This window comes from Nomascus leucogenys, chromosome 18, assembly GCF_006542625.1.
Source record: "Nomascus leucogenys isolate Asia chromosome 18, Asia_NLE_v1, whole genome shotgun sequence".
Lineage (NCBI taxonomy): Eukaryota > Metazoa > Chordata > Mammalia > Primates > Hylobatidae > Nomascus > Nomascus leucogenys.
In genome coordinates, this window is record NC_044398.1 from 20,346,951 (window position 1) to 20,369,785 (window position 22,835).

Below are 22,835 nucleotides of genomic sequence, written 5' to 3' on the forward strand. Positions count from 1 at the left end.
AATGGAGCATCTGGACTAAAACTCAAGGCAAACTTAAGTTGGCCTCTCAGACTTAAAAAAAGCAAAACCTGACTTTAACATTGAACCCAGAGCAGTAGTTCTCTAACTTCAGCAGGCATCGGAACCACATGGAGCGCTGGTTAAAAGAGTGCTGGGCCCCACCCCCGAGTTTCAGATTCTGCACATCTAGGGTGGAGTCAACTATTTGCATTTCTAACCAACTTCCTGGTGCTGCGGATGCTGCTGGCCCAGAGATCCCTCTTTGAGAACCATGGACTCAGAGGAACAAATTACTAAGGGAATAATTTCTGGCACTGATAAGAGAGAAATTTGGAGATAGTGGGTCTCTTCATCCTTTCCCAGATACACAGTTTCCCCCTGATGTTTAGCCATCCTGCAGTAACGCAGCTGGGGGGCACGCACCAACTCTGCTTGGCTGCACCTGTGCCCACCTGTGAATAATCCACATTTCATCCGGTTCTAGCTTTCTTTACCTCATGCTTTCAACAAGAGGGCACCCCTCTTGCATGTGGGCTGGTTTGACGCCCAGGCTATAGGAGGTCTGTACAGTGAGAATGAATCAAACACCAACCAGGCAGATGAAACCAATGCATTCTTTATTGCAGACTGAAGCTTAGGGGCTCACTCACTGTGAGCTCTGATTTGGGGACGTCTGTGGCTGCCCACGCTTTCCAAGAGAGACAAGGGCAAACTCTCCAAGCAGAGGAGAAAACAACTTCCAGATGCTGCCCCTTCAAAGGCCTGAGGTGAGGACCTGGGGCAGCAGGCAGCTTGGCATGCAGGGATTAACCAGAAAGGCCAGGTCTGGAGGGCCTGGCACACTTAACCCTCATCTCCTGGTGACTGCAGGTCACTCCCTTCCTCAGGAGTGCCACGCAGACTCTGGAACAATCTAACAGGCCAACGGTCTCCCAGGGCTGGGTTAGGGAGGAGGCTGAGCACAGGCTCGGATCCCTGGAAGTGGCAGGGAGAGAACTGAGAGAACCTTCATCCTCTGCTTGGAGGATATCCCCAACCTAGGTCCTTGCTTCTCAAACTCTAAAGTGCTTATAGGAATCAGCTGGGGGTCTTGCTAAAATGCAGGGTCTGAGTCAGGAGGTATAGGGTGAGGCCTAGACTCTGCATTCCTAACAAGCTCCCAGGTGTCACTGCCGCTGCTGGTCCACAGACCACACTGAGTTGCAAGGCTCTGGTCATGCATTGCATTTGTGCACATCAGAGAAGCATGCCTCTTCTTCAAGGAGAAACCCCACTCCAGGACACAAGGCAGGTGGGGCCAGCGCAGCCTGGACAGGACTTCAGCCCCCACTTGCCCCCACCACCCACAGATGAACTTGGTAGCTCTGGAGATCCTGTCTTGACCTCCTCATCCTGAAAACCCTTTGCCCAGAGTTTGACCAACCAGGCCTTGGGATATGAGCAGAATGAACAGTCTCTTGAGATACTTAGCACTCAGTGATAGCCCAACAATGGCCCAACCTATCAGTTCTTTGCCAAGAGACAAGAGACCTGGGCAGGGACGAGGGAACTGGGAGCATTCTGAGCAGGGATTACTGCTCTGAGCAGTGGTCTGAGCTCTCAACATCTTAGCCTTAGGAGCAGTAAAGTGGCCACTCGTCCACAGGACACAGGAAGGATTTGGGTGGCCTGGCTTTGCCTCAAGCCCTGGGGCCTCAGGTGTCTCTGGAGATTCAAACAAAGGTGCAGATCAGGTGGGGTCTGGGCACTGAGTCGGCTTGCTCCACAGATGAGGAGAAGGTGGGAGGTAGATACCTGAGGACCAAGCAGTCAAGGTTCTTCAAGCCACAGGTGTTCTCAGGAAGCAAGAGCCCCAGGCCCTCTCCTGGTAGGGGACCAACCATCCCCTCTTGCCGGGTACTGTCCCAGTTTTAGCACTGAAAGTTCCATCTCCTGGGAAACCAGGACAGCTGGTCACCCTGTTGCCAGGTTGTGGGCCTCAAAAGAACCAGGGTGACCACACCCTAAGATGCCAGGTTGAGGGCCTCAAAAGAACTAGGGCTTTGGGCTTTGGCCTGGGAGCTGGCTGGCTACAAATCCCGTGGTCCACATTGCCTTCTGCCCCCAGGGGGCCATGACAAGGCAGCCAGGCTGCTGCTGGATGGGATGGTAGTGAGGGTGGCCATCTAATCACTTTAGACCAGAGCTGCAGGTGCAATTGGCTCTGCTGTTCTCTGGGCCACCTCTCCCGCAGCTCAGGAGTGACGCTAGAGGGATGGAGCACTCAGGACTTCCCACCCCGCCAATTTGTTAACTGTGGGGAACGACAGAGCTGACATGACTTGCTCCCCATTCCCAGCCTGCTGGTCCTCGGGCTCCTACGTGAATGTTCTTGCCCTGCAGCAGTGCCAGCCCATATTCCCACCACAGCTGTCCCAGGACTCCTAGTTCAGGTTCCCACCAGTTCAGGGACCACAGGACTGAAGACTGGGCCCTGCGGAGGGCCGCATCCAGGTCAGTTCTCAGGAAGCAATAAATAGATGGAGATTGTCTTCTCTTCTCAGGGCAGCGACTGGCTCTCAGCACTAAAAACAAGGCCTCAAACCCACAGGGGCTCAGAAAATACCCGGCAATGCCCACCTGTGCCTGCTGATCTCGAGGTAACTTGGAGGCAAGTACTGCTTAAAAACCTCCAGGGAGCCCAAAGGAGGTAAAGGGTCCTTTTTTTTTTCAAGTAACAAGGCTCAGAGAGGGCAGGAGATCTGCCTGAGTTTGCACAGCAGCTGTGAGTGCCGAGTCCAGGCTGCAGGCCCCACCTTGCCTCTTCCCTTGGGCATTCCAGAGCCCACTACTGCTGTAAGCTATCTATCCAGACCAGCTGCACCCCACCCACCACGTGCTGCTCGGCCCACCCGCCCCCAGCCCCCAAGCTTGGCCTCCCATGGGCCTCCCTCCCTTCCAGGGTTCCAGGCCAGTGGCCTCTGTCCCTTGCTGGGTGGGCATGAGGAGGGTGGCCTAAGGTAGGGGGGCTCTTGCGCCTTCCGGAGACATGAGCATGTCAAACTTGATGAGCGGCGGGGCGATCACGCGCACCTCGGCATTGAGTGGGTTGAAGCGGAGGTTGATGCTGCGCAAGGCTGGCATGGCGGCCAGCTTCTCCACGGGCACATCTGTTGGGGACAGAATGGACAGGTTAGAGTGGTGAAGGCCAACCAGACAGAAAAGAAGGACAATGGGCCATGAGGACTCTGAGCACCTGATGGTGAGGGGCAGTTCTCCATTGCCCACTGCACGTGGGCTCAGCTCCTGGTGCCCAGCCCTGTGCGAAGGGCCATCGGGCCCACCAGGATATAACAACCACATGGAGGAAAGCATCCTAAAAAATAAGAATCAACTGCTTCAAAAAGTTAAACATAGGATTGCCATACAACCCAGCAATTTTACTCCTAGGTAGAACTGAAAGAATTAAAAACAGGCATTCAAACAAATAATTTTACACAAATGTTCATAGCAGCACTATTTATAAGAGTCAAATGTCCATCAATAGATGAATGAATAAACAACATGATATATACTATGTTGTCCATATATATGTCCATATATAGATGTTATATGGAATACTATGCAGCCTTTTAAAGGAACGAAATTCTGATACAGGCTACAACATGAATGAACCTTGAAAACATTGTGCTAGGCCAGTCATGGTGGCTCAGGCCTGTAATCCCAGCACTTTGGGAGGCTGAGGCGGGTGGATCACAAGGTCAGGATTTCAAGACCTGCCTGGCCAAGATGGTGAAACCCCGTCTCTACTAAAAATACAAAAACATTAGCCGGGCATGGTGGTGGGCACTTGTAATCCCAGCTACTGGGGAGGCTGAGGCAGAGAACTGCTTGAACCCACTAGGCGGAGGTTGCAGTGAGCGGAAATCGCACCACTGCACTCCAGCCTGGGCGACAGAGCAAGGCTGTGTCTCAAAAAAAAAAAAAAAAAAAAAAAAAAAATTGTGCTAAAGAAAGAAGGCAGGCACAAAAAGACAAATACCGTATGACTTCACTTATGTGAGGTATGCAGAGTAGTTAAATTCATAGAAACAGAAAGTAGAACAGAGGTTCCCAGGGGCTAGGAGAAGGAGAAGTAGGGATTTATTGCTTAATAGCTACAGTTTCTGTTGGGGTGATGAAAATATTTTGGAAACAGATAGCGGTGATGGTTGTGCAACATGGTGAAAGTAATTAATGCCACTGAGCTACAGTATGCTTAAAAATGGTTAAAATCAGCCAGGCTATAGTCTCAGCTAGTCAGGAGGCTGAGGCAGGAGACTCTCGTGAGCCCAGGAGTTCGAAGTCAGGATGGGCAACATAGTGAGACCCCAGTCTCTATTTCTTTAAAAAAAAAAAAAAGTTAAAATGGCACATTTTATTATATATATTTTATCACAATTAAAAAATAATGTAATATGCCAAAACCACTGAATTGCATATTTTAAATGGGTGAACTGTATTTTAAATGGGTGAATATGTGTCAATAAAACTATTAAAAAACAAAGACTATTATGTGCATAAAGAATATTTTTGCCGAGAGAGGAAGTCTTATACAGTGGCCTATGGAAATTCTTCTTAACTATGGGAATGCCATTCTGTATCATGCCATCTCCTCCATCATACCCATAAAGAGTCCCTAAAGAAGCAGACATGACTATCTTGGGTCTATCTAAGGGAGGTTAGTTACAGTTTGAATTTATCAGGACTCCTGATAATGTGCCCTACCTATATCACTGCTCCATAAGAGCTATCTGGAAAGTTCCAGACTATATTGGATCATCACTATGCTGGATCATCACTTAGAGATGGAATGTCCTCTGGAATCAAAACAAACATATTTCCTGTCCCAGCTCTAGTTTCCAAAATTTAACGTGTAGAATTTGGAAATCAAGTTTCAAGCTGTCATCCACCTAACTTACATAAGATACTAGGGCATTTTCCAACACTCATAAAAAATGCCACAGTGCAATAAATATAAAGACAGTAGTGATCTACTAATTAATTCCAGGTCCAATATTCTCAGTTATAACTGAAGAGGCAGCGCAGCCTAGTGTCATAGACATGAAATTTAACAGACAGCCCTAAGCTGATGCCCCAGCTTTACCACCTAAAAATTTGTATTACTTCCCGTACCTTGTTTTCCTAATCTTGAAAATGGACATAAGTAATATTTCCTCAAACAGAATTAAATTGGGGAGCAACTGCTTAAAGGATATGGGGACTCCTTTGGGGTGACACAAGTATTTTGGAATTAGATAGAGGTGATGATTGCACAACACTGTGAATGTCCTAAATGCCAATGAATTGTACAGTTTATGTGGTTAATTTAAGTGGTTCATTTTATGTTATGTGAATTTTGCCTCAGTTTTTTTTTTTTTTTAAAGGACCAGAATAAGGCAGCAGCTACTAATACTTGGTAACCTGTTATAGTTCCTCCCGCCTAACCTTTAGGATCACTCAGACAACACTAGGATGCTTGCCCTCGATGCATGCCCTATCTAGGCTGAGGCCCTGGCTGCATCTGCTCTTCCCCGATCCAACTCCATGAGCAGCCAGATCCCATAAAACCTCCCACCCTAGCACAGGACGGGGCCAGACCTCATCCCACGGAGTCCTACACAACCTCAGGCCGATAGTTAGAGCAAGAGCCAGCTCCTGTCCTCTCCTAGGCACAAAATATTGCCCAGAGTTGGAGGGGTTTTGTTTTTGTGGTTGTTTTGTTTTTAATTTTAGAACACACTAGTGGATATTATACACATATTTTACTTTAGGCAAATGGTACTGTGCTATATAGATATCAGGCCACTTCTTTATATATATATATATTTTTTTTCTAAGCACCAATAACAATCTTTTTAAATATTATTTTTAATTTTTAATTGTGGTAAAATACAAATACCATACTAACCATTTTTAGGTGTACAGTTCAGCAGCATGAATACATTCACATTGTTGTACAACCAATCTCCAGAACTCGATCTTGCAAAACTGAAACTCTATACCCATTTAAACAAGAACTCCCTATCCCTCCCTCCTCCCAGCACCTGGCAACCACCACTCTACTTTCTGTCTCTATGAATTTGACTACTCGAGGTACCTCATATAAGAGGAATCACATAGTATTTGCCTTTTTGTGATGGGCTTATGCCACTGAGCATAATGTCCTCAAGGCTCATCCACATTACGGCATGTGGCATTGATAATGCAGGATTATTCAGCCTTAAAAAGGAAGAAACGCCAGGCGCGGTGGCTCACACCTATAATTCCAGCACTTTGGGAGGCCAAGGCGTGTGGATTACCTGAGGTCAGGCGTTCGAGACCAGCCTGACAAACACGGCGAAACCCTGTCTCTACTAAATACAAAAAATTAGCTGGGTGTGGTGGCACATGCCTGAAATCCCAGCTACTTGGGAGGCTGAGGCAGGAGAATCTCTTGAACCTGGGAGGCGGAGGCTGCGGTGAACTGAGATCGCGCCACTGCACTCCAGCCTGGGCAACAAGAGCGAAACTCTATCTAAATAAATAAATAATAAAAAGGAAGAAACTTCAGACACATGTCATAATGTGAATGAACCTTGAGGTTCACCTGTCAATGGTCACTTGGGTTGCTCCCATCGCTTGGCTTTGATGAACAATGCTGCTAAGAACACGAGTGCGCCAATATCTCTTCAAGACCCTGCTTTCCATTCTTCTGGGTATATATGTGATGTATATCCTGATGTATGTGACCCCCACCGATATAAAAATAGAAAACATTTCAAGAACCCCCAGTAGGGTTCCCTTGTGCCCCTTTCCAGTTTATACCCTCTAATCTTCTTCATCATTAATTTAGTCTATTCCTGAACTTCATATAAATGGAACCACATAGCATGGGCCAGGCTTTCATTCAAATGTCTTTAGGACTTTCAGTTTCAGAAAGTCTCAAATTTTTTTACTCAGGAAAGTTGAATATTATTGTCTTAAGTCTCTTCCCCCCTCCTTTTTTCATTTGGAAATAATTTCAAATGTATAAAATGTTGCAAAACTAAAAATAAAAACCAGCAAAAATACCAGATGGCCGTTAGATAGATTCGCCAATTTTTTTTTTTTTTTGAGATGGAGTCTCTCGCTCTGTCACCCAGGCTGGAGTGCAGTGGTGTGATCATGGCTCACTGAAACCTCTGCCTCCCAGGTTCAAATGATTTTCCTGCCTCAGCCTCCCAAGTAGCTGGGACTACAGGCGCCCACCAGCACGCCCGGCTAATTTTTTATATTTTTAGTAGAGACGGGGTTTCACCGTGTTAGCCAGGATGGTCTCAATCTCCTGACTTGTGATCTGCCCAAGTCTGCCTCCCAAAGTGCTGGGATTACAGGTGTGAGCCGCTGCGCCCGACCTAGATTCGCCAATTGTTATCATTTTATCCTATTTGCTCTATCATTTGTGTGTGCATTTTCTGTCTCTCTCTCCCGCACCCCACACACATACACACGTTTTTTTTCTGAATCATTTGAGTGTACCATACATACATCATGGCCCTCAGTGTGTATTTCCTAGGAACTGGGACATTCTCTTACATAACCACAGCGCAGTTAAGGGTTCCAGGTATTCACATTCATAGAATGTGTATCTAACCCATGGCCCACAGTTCAGTGTGGTCAGGTGCCCTAACATCCTGTACAGCACTTCCCCCTCTAGTACCAGAGCCAGTCTGGAATCAAGGACTGCATTTACTTCCAACTCTTTGGGCCCCTTTGTCTTTTATGACATTGACATTGGAGGAATAGTGCACTACCCCCTTCCCTTTTTAAAAGTTCCTCATTTTGTGTTTGTCTGATGTTTCTTCATGATTCAACCGAGACTTCGCATCTTCAGCTGAAGACTGCACAGGTGCATGTCCTTCCTGGGGTATCACGTCAGAGGCACACCAAATTCATCCTTATTGTTACTTTCGATCACTTGATCAATGTGTAACTTGCTTTCTCCACTATATAATTACTATTGTGTTTTTTTTTTCTCCCTTGCATCTAACAAGAAGTCTGTGGGACACATCTTAAGAGTGTGCAAATATCCTAAATGTTGGTTCTCACCAACATTTAGCATTCATCACCCTTAGACTTAGCATCCACTAAAGATTCTTACCTGACCTGATCTTTATGATGGCTGCAAAATGATTTCCTAATGTCAACAGTCCTCAGCATTCTATTTGTCTTCCATTTATCTATTATCAATATAGACTCCTATGTTTCTAGTGATTTACAATTCATTATTGGACTTCATTATTCTGATGCTCAAATTGTCCAGATTTGACCAGTGGGAGCCCCTTTGGCCTGGCTCCTGTATCTTTTGACATGGCTCCAGCACTTTTTGGATGCACTGCCTGACTTTCTAGGAAGACACGTCTTGAGCCTTCCCTGTTCCCAGCCCTGGAATCAGCTACTTCTCCAAGAAGTCCTGGGTCCTTTCAATGGGGAAGAGTATTAGTGCTCAATAGTAAGTGTGACTGACTAAGCCATGTTTTACATTCCATCCACGAGGACTGTGTACATCGAATCCATCTGCTTTTGACTGCTGCTTAGCATACCATGCTGTGTACCCACCACACTCTACCTCTCTACTCTGCCAGCAATGACACCCAAGTGGCCTCCATCTGTCCTTAGGAGCTAATGTGGGAAAGTCTTTGGATGTATGCCCAGGAGCAAGACTGATTGCTCTGTCAAAGAGTATGTGTATATACCTCCACTCTGCTCTCTAGAACTCCTGTCAAATCTCCCAGGAGCTTCCTATCCTGCACCCCCAACAAAGGCTTTCAAAGAGGCTGCTGACCTGTCCTGAGAGAAACAGTTTCCTGGAGATGTTCTCAAATTGCTTCTGGAATCTTCCAGGCCTCCTTGTTCTCCTGTGGGTCACAGCACAGAACAAAGCTATCCCTTCTTGTCCATGACACTTCTGAAGCCTGGAGCTTAGAAAACACCACCACCTTATTTAGGCAAAGGCCCCCAGATCCTTCGCTTCATGTGATAGTTGGGAGTGGGTGGGCGGTGGTTATTAAGATAAACAAGCTCTGGAGTCAGAAGGATACGCCCGGCTTTCCAGTGACTGTGGTGCCTCAGGCAGGATCCCTGCACCTGAGCTTTCTCATCTGTAAAATGGAGTCATACTGCTCACCTTGCAGGGAGGCCCCAGAAGTTGACAAGACGCCTGCATGCAGTACAACAGCACAGTGCTCCAGCAACATGTGTCCAGCTAGTGCACCGTCACTGCTCTGGGGCCTGCATCTGCTGAGCAGCAGCCCAGATCCCTGGGGATAAGCCCACAGAGTTTGGCCAGCAGAGTCTCAGCCTGAGTTCACCACCCAGATAACCCAGATGCTGGCTCACATAGAAAGGAACAAGGGTTGAGCCTCAGATGTCTCCTAAAAGCACTATGGCTCCCGGAGCCCCTCACCACCACTCACAGAAGGCCAAAGCCCCAAATTTGGCCTCCGCTGAGAGCACCAACTAGAAAGTTCCTGGACACACTCATATTCATAGGCCATTGACAAGAAACTTTACAGATCACGGCAGAGAGACCACGGGAAGTAGGAGGGTCCTGAAAGTTGTGAAAACCCAGGCTCAGTGGGAGGAAGTAATTTTGCCTGGGGTCACCCAGCTAGTGGGTAGCAGGGCTGACACAGAGACGGAGAAGACTCTTGACCACAGAGAACAGCTATGCAGGAGTCCCCGGGCCCAGTAAACTGGCAGCCAGATTCCTTAACAGGAGGAGCTTGCCCACCCTTAGACTCTGGGGTCACCTGGCCTCTCAGTTCCCTGAAGGCAGGCTCTGCGTATGAGACCAGGGGCCCAGTCCATGGCCTTGAATGCTGGGGGACACAGGAATTGCTTACTCCAGGAGCTGTGTCCCCAATAAGAAGACTGGCTATAGGGCAGCCAGGGTCGGGGGGGGTGGCGGGGAGGGGCTGGTCATCATCTGCCTGGAGCAGGAACCACGTGACAGGTAAGCGAGCCAGCAAGGAGGGGTGGGAGAGGCCAGGAGTCCACAGCAAATGGAGGCTCAGGCAGGAAAAGACGCAGAGACAGGCTGTTTTCAGAAGGCAGGATTATAAGCAGACGTGACTCCTCGGAGAAGAGGAAAAGCAAGAACAAGTGATAGGAGTGCCCACTCACCTCCTTCGCTTTCTCTGGAGCTCATGAGGGTACAAATGTCATACCACATAGCTGCCAGCAGCCTGGCCTCGCTTGTCCCGGCCTCTTGCTGGGTGTGGAGACTAAAGAAAGGTGCTGCCTATGGTAGATCTTGAGTCTCTTCTTTCAAGCAGGGCCCCCATTTTCCCTGTTAATAATGGCTGGGAAGAAAAGGGCTAATTCCTTGGACTTTTGCACATCTTCATATTCAGGAGCTCTGTTGCAGCCAGTCCCCAGCGGCACAGCCAGCAACGTGGGCAGGGGTACAGATGCCATCCCCTCTGCCCCTGATCGCCCAGAGTAAGAAAGACCCCTTGCACTTGGCTTATATTTCATGGGGCATCAACCTCCATTGGACACAGGAGGAAATCAAGGCGCAAGGAGGTGTAGCACCTTTGTCTAAATGGGCCCAGCAAAGCGGGCTGCTTCTGGGAACTGATGTTTGAGGCCCTACGCTAGACAGTTCCTCACAATGACCCATTTCTCAGGTAAGAAAACTTGATTCTCAGTTTCTTGATGCCCAAGGTCGCCATGCCAGTAAGTGGTGCAGGCAGGACAGTTCCTGATCCCAGAGCCCATATACTTCAACCCACAACGCAGAGGGGCAAGGCCAAGGCCAGAACCTGGTCTCCTTGCACTGGCCACTGGCCCCCAGAAGATAACAATGACAGGCAAGTTTCGCTGAGTGATTCAGTAAGGACTGGAGCCTGGGCTAAGAGATCACAACCTCAGTTGTCAAGATATTCCCACTTGAGAAATGGTGGCTCAGAGCTGCTGTCACTCCTTCTCCCCATCCACTACTGAAGACCACTGATCCTTCCCCAGTTTCTCCAGAGGAGGCTGAACATGGGCTTGCTAAGGACCCTCCCTACTCTGGACTCCGTGTCTCCTCTGTCCCTCATCTGGGAAGGCCAGTGGCCCACACAGTGGCTAGTACTTCTGAGGATGGGAGGGGCGTCCCCCTGTCATGCTGCTGCCACAGGCTTGCTGGGCATGGCAGGAAGACCCACTGCAGCCCAGCCCTGGAACACATCCCTGCGACTCCAGGCCTAGTGGGAGCGGCACTGCCGGGGTCTCAGCTTGTTGTTTCCACGTCTGCCACAGAGCTGGCCTCTCCAGGGTCTGTGGCATTCTCTGAACCACCCTACTGAAGGCCAGTAATAGCTTTCACAGGCACAGAGCAGGGATTAGGTATAGCTCTTTCCCCTAATTGAACTGCAAAAGTCATTTGAGCAGCTTAGAGGAAGGAGCGATGGGACCATCAAACATGCCAAAGCTGGCAGAACCAACACATCAGAGCAGTCAAACTCGCAAGTGACAAGCCCAAGAAGGCAACTGGGAGTTTCTGGATAAAGCTGAAAGATCATTTATGCTCACAGCATCCTGACAAGAGAGGGAGATAGCTGGAGGCTGCAGAGGAGAATATGAAATGACCTGCATTTTGTGGATGGGGAAACTGAGGCTTGGAGAGGTTAAATAAATGTCCTGAGGCTAGACAGCCCAGTGGTCTCTGGACTCTGTTGTGGAGAGGAAAGGGACCTCAGCTTTGCCTTCAGTACCATGGGCCATGCTCCCATCACCACTCACCACGTCCTGCTGCTCCCCAAATCCCAGCTCAAGGGCTGCTTCCTTTGCTACTCCCTTGCATCCCCCTCCAAACTCTCTGAACATTTTCTTTATACCACACTCATATCATGCACCATGCTCTGCAACCTGTGAATATGTCTGTTCACTCCTGTGAATGTGACATAAAGCACAGTGCTCACGGGTGCTCCATAGCTGTTGGATGAATGAATGTCTAACCTTTTGAACTAGACCATGAGTCCCTTCAGGCTGAGACCACCTTGAGCTGGGCAAACAGCAGATTCACCATCAATGCTGCTTAATCAACTCTGTGACCACAGCTACACTCAAGAGTTGGGGCCCATTCCCTGGCCTCCCTCATTCTGTGCACATTTGCCAGTCAGGGCCAGGCCTCTGTGGACCAACGCTATGATAAGACACTTATCCTAGTCTTCCCCTTTGACACTAGTAATCTAATTTAGAAAATGCAAAGATATTGATGAACAAAAGTAAAATCATCACGTCCCATCACCTAAAATGAATCACTATCAATGTCTTGGTATATGGCCTTCCCCACTGTTTAATGTGTTTGTGTATGTGTGTATATACACTCACACACCTATGCATTTCCAAATAGCCTCCCAGATAGCATGCTATGACATGCTGCTCTTCATGACATGCTGTAAATATAGTTTCAGGTTACAAATTGGTGACTTTCTATGGCTGCATCATAGTCCATGGGATGGATGTGTACCACTTTGGCTCCTGTTCCTGTTGTTGGACATCCAGGTTGTTTTCAACATTCCACTTTTTTTTTTTTTTTTGAGACAGAGTCTTGCTCTGTTGCCCAGGCTGGAGTGCAATGGCGCGATCTCGGCTCACTGCAACCTCTGCCTCCTGGGTTCAAGTGATTCTCCTGCCTCAGCCTCCCTAGTCGCTGGGATTACAGATGCATGCCACCACACCCAGCTAATTTTTGCATTTTTAGTAGAGATGGGGTTTCACCATATTGGCCAGGCTGGTCTCGAACTCCTGCCCTCAAGTGATCTGCCTGCCTCGGCCTCCCAAAATGCTGGTATTACAGGCGTGAGCCACCACACTTGGCCTCCAACATTCCGCTATTCCAGATAATGAGAGGCTTTGAGTCTACAGGGCATTCTGGGGTTACTTCGATCTCTTTCAGCCTACGACTGTAGAATGTAGGATGTGAGGTTCTAGAATCCTTTTATGAAGCCAGAGGAATGTTCCTTGAACTTTCCCATGGCTCCCAAGTGTATGGGCTTCTGTTGCAAGGCCTCATGTCTTAGGTGGGGACTAAAGTCAAGGACTCAGTGGCCTATGGCAAGGCAAAAACCTCAAGCAGAATTAAACTATGCACCGGCTGGTCCTCCTCCCACTGCAGACAGCCACCCTGGACTCCCACCTATGTCTGTGGGAAGTTTAATCAATAATAGTAGAAGCAGAGTGGGCAGTGTTTACAGAAAATTACTTCCCTGAGGTCAGCTTGCCCCTGTCTCACTAATTGTTAGCAATATTGACAGGTAAACTTGTTTCACATCAGTGGAACCAGCTGAGAAGCAGGATGATTAAAAACGATGGCTCCAGAGCGCTTTCCTGGTCCAGTGTGGCGCCCACAGTGGGACCCCGTGAGAAGGAGGGGTCAGGACCTGGGGAAGTGTCAAGGGCGGTGAGTGCCTAGCACAGAGGTAACCAGAATTTCTGGATGGCCTCTGATTCCAGCATTGCTGGATAATCCAGGCCAGCCCTGGCCCCACATCTCAGCCTCAAGGCAGCTCTGGCGCCTGGACACAAAAACAACGAAGATCAAGGAGGCCCTGCGGTGCTGCGCTGAGCTGCACACCGCCTCTCAAAATGCCACAAGAGACAAGCAAGCAGACTGTGGTAACCTGGCGGGGACAGGGGTCATGCCACAACAAGAAGGCTCTGGGGCCACACACACACATCTCTCAGACCACCCCACCACACCCTGCTGGGCAGAGTCAGGTGGGGACAGGGGCTGAGCCTTCCCTACCTCCACAGGGCCTTGGACTGGGCATCCTGGAAGGGGTGGGGCAGAAGCAAACGGAAATAGAACAGCTCCAGCCCTCAGAGAGCCAGGAGCACACTGCACAGCCTTGACAATCCTGCAGGCTGAGTTCTAGCCTGCAGAAAAAGCTGGGTGGACTGGAGTTATGAGTCTCCTGCTGACAATGAGCCATTTGGCAGGGTGAACAGGGCCAGGGACACAGGCCCTAATTTTGGCACTGCCATTTAAAGCTGTGCACCCTCAGGCAAGCCCCTTCACATGTCTGAACCACAACCTTTCATCTTTAAGACCGTCCTTCCACCTCATGATCTGTGAGGTGGGACCAGTGGTGCTCTCCAGGGAGGAGGGGGTTAGTGAGGTGCAGGAAGTATGGCGGGCACCCCCATTGATAGGATGGGAAGCATGGGATGTTTTAACAATCTACCAATAAACCTGGAGACATTTTTCTGTCCTTAAGTAGGAGCTGCAGGGAAAGAAAAGCAAAGGAGAAAAACCCTTGGCTTTGATTCCTCCTCTGTGCCCCAGGTTGGCCAGCAAGGGTGGGCTAATGGGCATCGAGGGGGCCACCCACCACAGCCTTTCCCTCCAAAGACTCCCCCGCACGCTGATCTGACATGCAACCAAAGCCAGATCATAACAATTCTTTGCAAAAATGACTCAGTCTTCTTATTGGCCACTCTGGACACAGCCAAATAAGCAGCTGAAACTGCTGGGCCCATGGCTGACACTTATCCTCCCCGCCCTCTGCACCCTCCTCCTTCCTTCTGCACTCCCGCCACTGGAAGGCCCATGCCCTCCCACACGCTGCTCTCAGGCCTCTCTTAGTTCCTCTGCTTTGGTTAAGGTGCTCTGGGAAGAGCCTCAGAAAAGAATGACAATTCTGCTGTCCCCTGTCATGTGCCTGTGTTCCCTGCCTCGGAGTTGGTGGTGCACACCTGGGGCAGAAGGGTTCATCAGAAGTTCTGGTTTAGCTCAGTGGTTCTATCTAGCCTGTACACTGGAATCATCTGGATAAAGCTGCCTCTGCAAAAGTTATGACAGGGAGGCCGGGCACGGTGGCTCACGCCTGTAATCCCAGCACTTTGGGAGGCCGAGGCAGGCGGATCACGAGATCAGGAGATCGAGACCATCCTGGCTAACATAGTGAAACCCTGTCTCCACTAAAAATACAAAAAAATTAGCCAGGCATGGTAGCGGGTGCCTGCAGTCCCAGCTACTCGGGAGGCTGAAGCAGGAGAATGGCGTGAACCTGGGAGGCGGAGCTTGCAGTGAGCCGAAATCGCGCCACAGCACTCCAGCCTGGGCGACAGCGAGACTCCGTCTCAAAAAATAAATAAATAAATAAATAAATAAATAAACAAACAAAATAAAATAAAATAAAGTTATGACAGGCAGAGAAATCTGACATAGCTGACTCCATCTTGCTTCTAGCCTCACAAGCTGTCCTTGATCATTCTTGAGCATAAGCCAAGCTAACTGTGGGAGGAATTTGTTTATAGTTTAACCTGAAAACAAAGACAATAACAGCCGCTTCCCAAAACTAACTCCCTCCTTGCTCAGGGACCACCTTTGTAAAACTAACAAGTTAGCCACAAGGTTAGAATTATGCTTTGGGGGAGGCCGAGGTGGGCAGATCACGAGGTCAGGAGATCGATTCCGTCCTGGCTAACACGGTGAAACCCCATCTTTACTAAAAATACAAAAAAATTAGCCGGGCATGGTGGCAGGCGCCTGTGGTCCCAGCTACTCAGGAGGCTGAGGCAGGAGAATGGCGTGAACCCGGGAGGCGGAGCTTGCAGTGAGCCGAGATCGCGCCACTGCACTCCAGCCTGGGTGACAGAGCGAGACTCCATCTCAAAAAAAAAGAATTATGCTTCGGAAGTCATGTAGCCAGGGATCACAAGATTCCTAACCTCCCCAACTGCTCCTACAGATAACATCACAACTGTAAAACCTATGATTGGTGTTTGAGGTATCTTTCAGACTCCGCATTCTGATAAACCAGCTGGCACCACCTGGACCAGTGTATTAGTCCGTTTTTAGGCTGCTGATAAAGACATACCAGAGGCTGGGTAACTTATAAAGAAAAAGAGGTTTAATGGACTCACAATCATGGCAGAAGGTGAAAGGCTGGTCTTACATGGTAGCAGGCAAGACAGAATGAGAGCCAAGTGAAAGGGGAAACCCCTTATAAAACCATCAGATCTCATGAGACTTACTCCTTACCATGAGAAAAGTATGGAGGAAACTGCCCCCATGATTCAATTATCTCCCACTGGGTCCCTCCCACAACACATGGGAATTATGGGAGCTACAATTCAAGATGAGATTTGGGTGGGGACACAGCCAAACCATATCAACCAGTAACTAGACCAAGAAACTGGCTCAGCTGGTCTTGTGACCTCCACCCAGGAACTGACTCAGTGCAAGAAGACAGCTTCAACCTCCCATGACTTCATTCCTAACCCAACCAATCAGCATTCTCCATTCCCTAGCCCCCTGTCCGAAAAACTATCCTTGAAAAATTCTAACCTCTAAATTCTCAAGAAGGCTGATTTGAGAATTCTCTCCCATACTCTGGCTTGGCTGGCCCTGTGATTATTAAACTCTTTCTTTGCTGCAAAACCTGCTATTCTCAGTGAATTGGCTTTCCTGGGCAGCAGGCAAGAAGAAACCACTGGACAACTACATTGAGAGCTTTAAAAAATCACAAAGCCCGAATCCCACTATCAGAGACTCTAATTTAATCGGCATGAGGTGTGGTCAGGACATGGAGTTTTAAAAGCCTGCCCAATGATTTGAATGCACAGCTAGTTTGGGCACCACTGGTCTTCTCGGTGAAGATTAATGAGAGAATCTGGTGAAAATTTTTGCACAATAATTCCATTCTGGGTGCCACTCTCCCCTGACTTGCAGAGTTAACCGGAGCTAGCAGGAGCGGGGCTGACTGTCTACCTGGCCTAGGGAAACCTGTCTCATTACTTTATGCTGTTCTCTCTACCCCAAAGGGGTTTCCTTCCAACCAAAGTTATGCACTTCAGCCATAATGTTCCTGTGGCTTTCTATCCTCCTATAGCTATGTGCAAAAATCTCTCCCTATGCAAAGCACTGTCCTGAATAGCTGGGACTCTGCAGCAAGACTACTTGGGTTGGAATCCTGGCTCAGATGGAGTGACCTTGGCCAAGTTATTTAATCTCCCTGTGCCTCAGTTTCCTCATCTGAGGAGAATAATAGTATCTGCCTCATAAGGTTGTCATGAAGATTAAACAAAAGCATCCTTGAAAAGTGCTTAGAGAAGAGCTGGGTGTGCAGCAAATGGTCACTAGTGCACGAGACAGTGCCAGGAGCTCCGTGAGAGCAGAGAGTGTGTTTGTTCTATTTGTGTCTCCAGCTCGGTGCAGCTCAGCTCCAGCACAAAGTAAATCACTTAGTTAAAAACAGCAACTGGTGAATGAAGGAACATTTCCCAAATGCCTAAATTCAAAAGTGTCCCCAGAGGGTTGACAAGAATTGCATGCCACATTCTGGACTGAAATAGAGTTATACTTAAGCATTAATTGGGCTGCACTTTGGCCCACTTCCTTGTTGCTGAAAGTCACACAGCACAAGATCCTGACCTTGTGTATCCCAGTTGTTCCTGTAGATAGGATTTCTGACTTTAGGGTCCAAAGACTGTTTACAAATTGATTCACAACCCCGTTGTTCCTACAGACAGGATCGCTAACATTAGAATCATCAGCTTTTGCTGTAGGATAGCTTAAGATGTTTTTCAGATCCCCAATTTCAGCAACCAGTTTGGAGACCCCCCACAGAGGATCAGGATCAGCATGAAAGCATAGCTGCTTCCTCTCCCTGTCCCATGACCTCACCCTGCTCTCTTCCACCCATCAATGATCTCCACGCTTCAGCCCACTCCCAAACGGTTAAAAACTCTAATTCCAAATTCCTTGCGGTGATAGATTTGAGGTATCCTCTCATGTCTTCATTCAGTGACTCTATGATTAAACCTCTTCCTCTGCTGCAACCCAGTGTCTCGGCATACTGACTTGCTGAGTGCATCAGGCAACAAACCCATTATGGTTACATACCCATGTCCATATCCCCACAGGCCTTTTATTCCTTGGATAAGGCATCCTTGCAAAGCTGAGCTTGGAGATCAGGGCATCAGGCGGCTCTCCAGCACTCTGGACAGAGACAGGGACGGGCCATAGTGGAGAGTGGCAGTAAATGGAGCCTGGAAGCCTTTTGTTTTATTTTTTAAATTAAATTTAATTTTTTTTTTTCTTTTGAGAATAGTCTCGCTCTGTCACCCAGGCTGGAGTGCAGTGGCGCAATCTTGGCTAACTGCAACCTCCACTTCCTGGGTTCAAGCAATTTTCCTGCCTCAGCCTCCCGAGTAGCTGGAACTACAGGTGCATGCCACCACACCTGGCTAATTTTTGTATTTTTAGTAGAGACGGGGTTTCACTATGTCGGTCAGGCCAGTCTCGAACTCCTGACCTCAAGTGATCCACCCACTTCAGCAGCCCAAAGTCCTGGAATTACAGGTGTGAGCCACTGTGCCCAGTCCTTTTCTTGCGTTTTAAACAAGGGTCAAAGAACTTCTTGCTGTTGGCCTGTGTGCTACCAGCAGAGCACCAACAGTATCCTGGACAGTTGGAGGTTTTGGTTCATCCAAGTTTCACCACACAGTGGTTGGCATAGAGAATGCCATTTGGGCAAAGATCAAGTGTGTGGCTTGCTACTTCCCTACAGGTGGACACAAGTGGGGCAGGGGCTGCAAACAGGAGCTTCCTGCATCCTCGTGTCTGGGGGCCATGTCTAATTTGCATTAATTGCTGTTGACACTTATTTGTTTAATCCCAACCTCTCTCTCGGTGCGGCTGCACAGCCAGCAAGCACTCCCTGCACTGTTTGTCTAATGACCACCTCCTAAGTGCTTGCTAACACAATCGATGCCTGCACCTACTCCTCAATGCCTGGTGAGCACAACTCAGAGCTCTGCAGACACCAAGCAAGGGCATGCGGGGCAGAAGGCATGAAGCTTCTGGGCATGCAGGCAAGAAGCTACCACCTCAGAAGGCAAGTCATCCTGTCATGGGACTTGTGACACTTAGTGCATAGGGGTCAGGGCAAGGCTCAGACTCTGGGAAGCTGGCTGTGCTCAGGGGGCAATCCAAACTCCATGCCCAGGGAGGGAACAAATCAATATCCCTCCAGACGGGCTTGGAGCCCCAGATCCAGAGGCAGGAGAGAAGTGCCACAGGTTTGACTTTGTCCTCCCAGATGTGCCAGCCCAGAGGGTCCCTGCCTAGTCCAATCCTTGTCAGGCTTGAAGGCTATGCATCATGATTGCTCCCTCTTCTAGATACTAAGTGGCCATCTCAAATCCCTTTTACAGATGTGGTAAGGAAGACAGGGAGGGAGGGAAAGAGGAAGGACCCCCTCTCACCCCAGCACTGTCAGTCCCTTGCAGCCAGCCTGCTGTTGTGTACTGCCCAGTTACTGGCTCTAATCTTTCCATCCTATACCAGGGTCACTCTGAGATCTTGCCCAACTCATTGAGGTCTTGCCCAACTCTAACAGACCATGATTACATTCCACAAGCCCTCATCTGAGCTGCCCCTTACATTCTTAGAGAGCAACTACCACCATATAGAGAGCTCACTGCATGTCAGCATGGTTCAAAGTGCACTGCATATACTGACTCATTTAATCCACTATTATTTAATCCAGTATCGTCCAGAGAAGGAAATGGAGATACCGAGAGATTGAACAACTTGCTGGAAACATAAACCCACATTTCCTTGATCCCCTGCAGTTAGGGTTGGCCAGTCAGTGCCCCAGAGTGGGCAGGATGTGGGTTTCTGCCTTAGCATCCCAGGGTCCAGGCCCGCTGCAGTGGTCTCCCAATCCCTGCTTGGCAGTCCTGCAAACGACTTGAGCTCACCAGTTCCACGGTGGCCTCCTGCTCTCCCCTTCCTGACTGTGGGAGGGACTAACTCACCTGGAGGGTTCATCAGCAGTGTTCTGAGAGTAACGGTTGGCAGCCCAGCCTGCAGCCACTGCCAAAGCCTTCCAGGCTTTTGTAAGAACCTAAGTCCCCATGAAAATCCCTTTTTACTTAAAATGCCCACACGGTTTCTGTTTCTTGTACTTCCTGATCAGTGTCTGGGAGATTAGGGGAAGCACAGTGGGGGAAGGCGCTTTATAACCAGGAGGTATCAGGCATGGGAAGGTTAGTCAACATTATCTACCAACCAGGACGTACAGGGGCCCCTTTACATATGCAGACACTTACGTGGGGGGAGGGTCAACAATCCCCTTGAAGTCCATGAAGGATTTTATGCTTTATAAAATGTGGCGTGTGCATTAATTTCATCTTATCCTCTGGAGAGGGCTGTGAGGACTATCTTCCTATTTTTCAGATTGGAAACTGAGTCTCTGTTTCCAGTTAATCGACCTCACACAGATGGTGTTGAAGCTGGGACTCAGACACAGACCTGCAGCCTCCCCACATGACGTCCTTTCCATCATCCTTACAGTGGTAAGTGGGGGATTCCTCACCTGTCAGCTACCTTCTCTGCAGAAATTATTTGTCCCCACTCTGTGAGCCACAGTGGGACCCAAGACTGAGACCTGAAATGACAGAGCAGCATGCTTCCAGGTGTGTGTATGGGGAGAAGGAGGGGTGGGGTGGGCTCTGGGGGACTGGGGAGGGTGCGCCACAACTCTGCTGGGGGCTGGATGCTCAGAATCTTCCAGAAGGCCAACTATGGCAAACCTTCCCTGGCCAGCTGCCTCTGGCCCTGGACCCTGCAGCCATTGGTTAGCCTCCGTCATACCTCTGAACAGTGCCCTCTGGCTCCTCTGTCCTGGCCCCTGGGTGCATGCAAGAAGTATATGCAACAAGTGGCCCCATGGGTTAGATGGCAAGGAGTGAGCGGGCAGCATGTGGTCAGGACTCTAGGTGGGATGAGTGGCAGGAGGTGGGCTGAGGCAAGAGGTGATCACAGTGACGCTGCCTCCAGCCCCAATTCTAGTGGGTGGCACTGTCCTCCCCACTCTGCAGATGAGGAAACGGAAGCTTGCAGAGAGGAGGAGGTCTTCTCATGCTAATGATGTGTGTGGGGCTTCAGACCTTTGCCTTTCTGACTACAAAACTCTGAGAAGCCAAGGTTAAGGGAGGGAGAACAGGCAAGAGTTGAACGTGGAAAGTGGTCAGGATTGAGCAGAGTTTGATTCAGAGGCTCTCTACCCTGCAGGGGAGCCGCCACAAGTCATCAGGAGAGAAGCAGAAGGAGGTGTAAGAGGGAGCCCTGGCTTCTGCTTCTGCTTCTGTTTTCACCATGGGAGTCTCCCTTTCTTTTTTCTTTCTTTCTTTTTTTTTTTAAATTGTTGTTGTTGTTGTTGTTGAGACAAGGTCTCCCTCTGTCACCCAGACTGGAGTACAGTGGTGCAATCATAGTTCATTGCAGCCTTGAACTCCTGGGCTCAAGTACTCCTCTTGCTTCAGTCTCCTGAGTAGCTGGGACTACAGGTATGCACCACTATGCCTGGCTAATGTTTTTTTTTAAATTTTTTAAAGAGATGGGGGCCTCATTATGTTGCTCAGGCTGGTTTTGAACTCCCAGCCTCAAGCAATCCTTCTGCCTTGGCCTCACAAAGTGCTGGGATTACAGGCGTGAGCCCCCAGGCCCAGTCAGGCGTCTCCCTCTCTGTGTCATCCAGGCTGAAGACAGACAGTCAGTCCCAGGGGACACTGAGAAGCCTTTTGTGACCATGGTTCAATCTGCCTCGTGAGCCCAGAGGAAGTTCTGAGGGCAGCTGGCACTGGCAGGTCAAGGCACCCTCCTGGCAAGCTGGGAGGTCCGAAGCCTCCCACTATGCCACTGTCTGGCCTGGCAGGAGGCAGAGCTTTGGGTCCAGAAGCATTTGTTTCGGCCAAGATTCCCTACTTCCTGCTGACCCCATTCTACTGAGGGTTGGTGGGTCTACAGGATGGGCAGCAGGCCAGGTGTTGGCACAGTCCTTATTAAATGAGGACTTATTATACAAACAAATCACTGGGGGTTCTTGCTCAGGTGCAGATTCTGACTCAGGAGGTATGAAGTGAAACCTAAGGTTCTGCATTTCTAACAGGCTTCCGGGATGCCCATGCTGCCGGCCTACGGAATCCACTTTGAGAATCGAGAGCCCAGGCAGAGCTTCTCAGGCTTCAGCGTGAATGTGAATCAGAAAGCGGGGGGTCGGGGGCAGGTATTATGACAGACTGCCTCCCCCTCCCAAGAGTTTCTGATGTAGGTCTGGGGCGAGGCCAGGGAATGTGCATTTCTAACCAGTTCTCTAGCGATGCTGCTGCTGCTGGTCCTGGGACCACACTTTGAGAAATATCGGCTGGGATAGTAAGAGGTGAAACAGGACAAGGGCAGAATTAAGTAAATGCAGCGCAAAGCATCCTATATGACATAGATATTTTTCCTCTTAAAAGTGCCACTGGCCGGGTACAGTGGCTCACGCCTGTAATCCCAGCAATTTGGGAGGCCGAGGTGGGCAGATCACTTGAGCTCAGGAATTTGAGACCAGCCTGGGCAACATGGCAAAAACCCATCTCTACCAAAAATACAAAAATTAGCCGGGTTTGATGGCATGTGCCTGTAGTCCCAGCTACCCGGGAAGCTGAGGTGGGAGGATCGTTTAAGCCCAGGAGTTCGAGGCTGCAGTGAGCCAAGATCATGCCACTGCACTCCAGCCTGTGTGACAGAGCAAGACCCCATCTCAAAGAAAAAAAAAAGTATTGTTACTCTATTTAATCAACTCTTTTTTGTTTGTTTTTGTTTTTTGCTTTTTGAGACAGGGTCTCACTCTGTGGCCCAGACTGGAGTACAGTGGTGCAATCACGGCTCACTGCAGCCTCAACCTCCCAGGCTCAACTGATCTACCACCTCAGCCTCCCGAGTAGCTGGAACTACAGGTTCACACTACCACGCCTGGCTAATTTTTGTACTTTTTGTAGAGACTGGGTTTTGCCATGTTGTCCAG

General features: G+C 49.2%; 1 protein-coding gene across 2 annotated transcripts in view; it reads right to left on the minus strand.

Annotated features, from left to right (window-relative positions):
- Positions 1 to 1,999: 1,999 nt before the first annotated feature.
- Positions 2,000 to 22,835, minus strand: part of LRRC20 (leucine rich repeat containing 20) — an 87,684-nt gene continuing 66,848 nt past the window's right edge. For both annotated transcript variants that reach the window (XM_030798517.1, XM_030798518.1), the window contains one exon: positions 2,000 to 3,149. In XM_030798517.1, the coding sequence (XP_030654377.1) occupies positions 2,995 to 3,149 (155 nt within the window). In that variant the 3' untranslated portion in view covers positions 2,000 to 2,994. The remainder of the gene's footprint in view (positions 3,150 to 22,835) is intronic.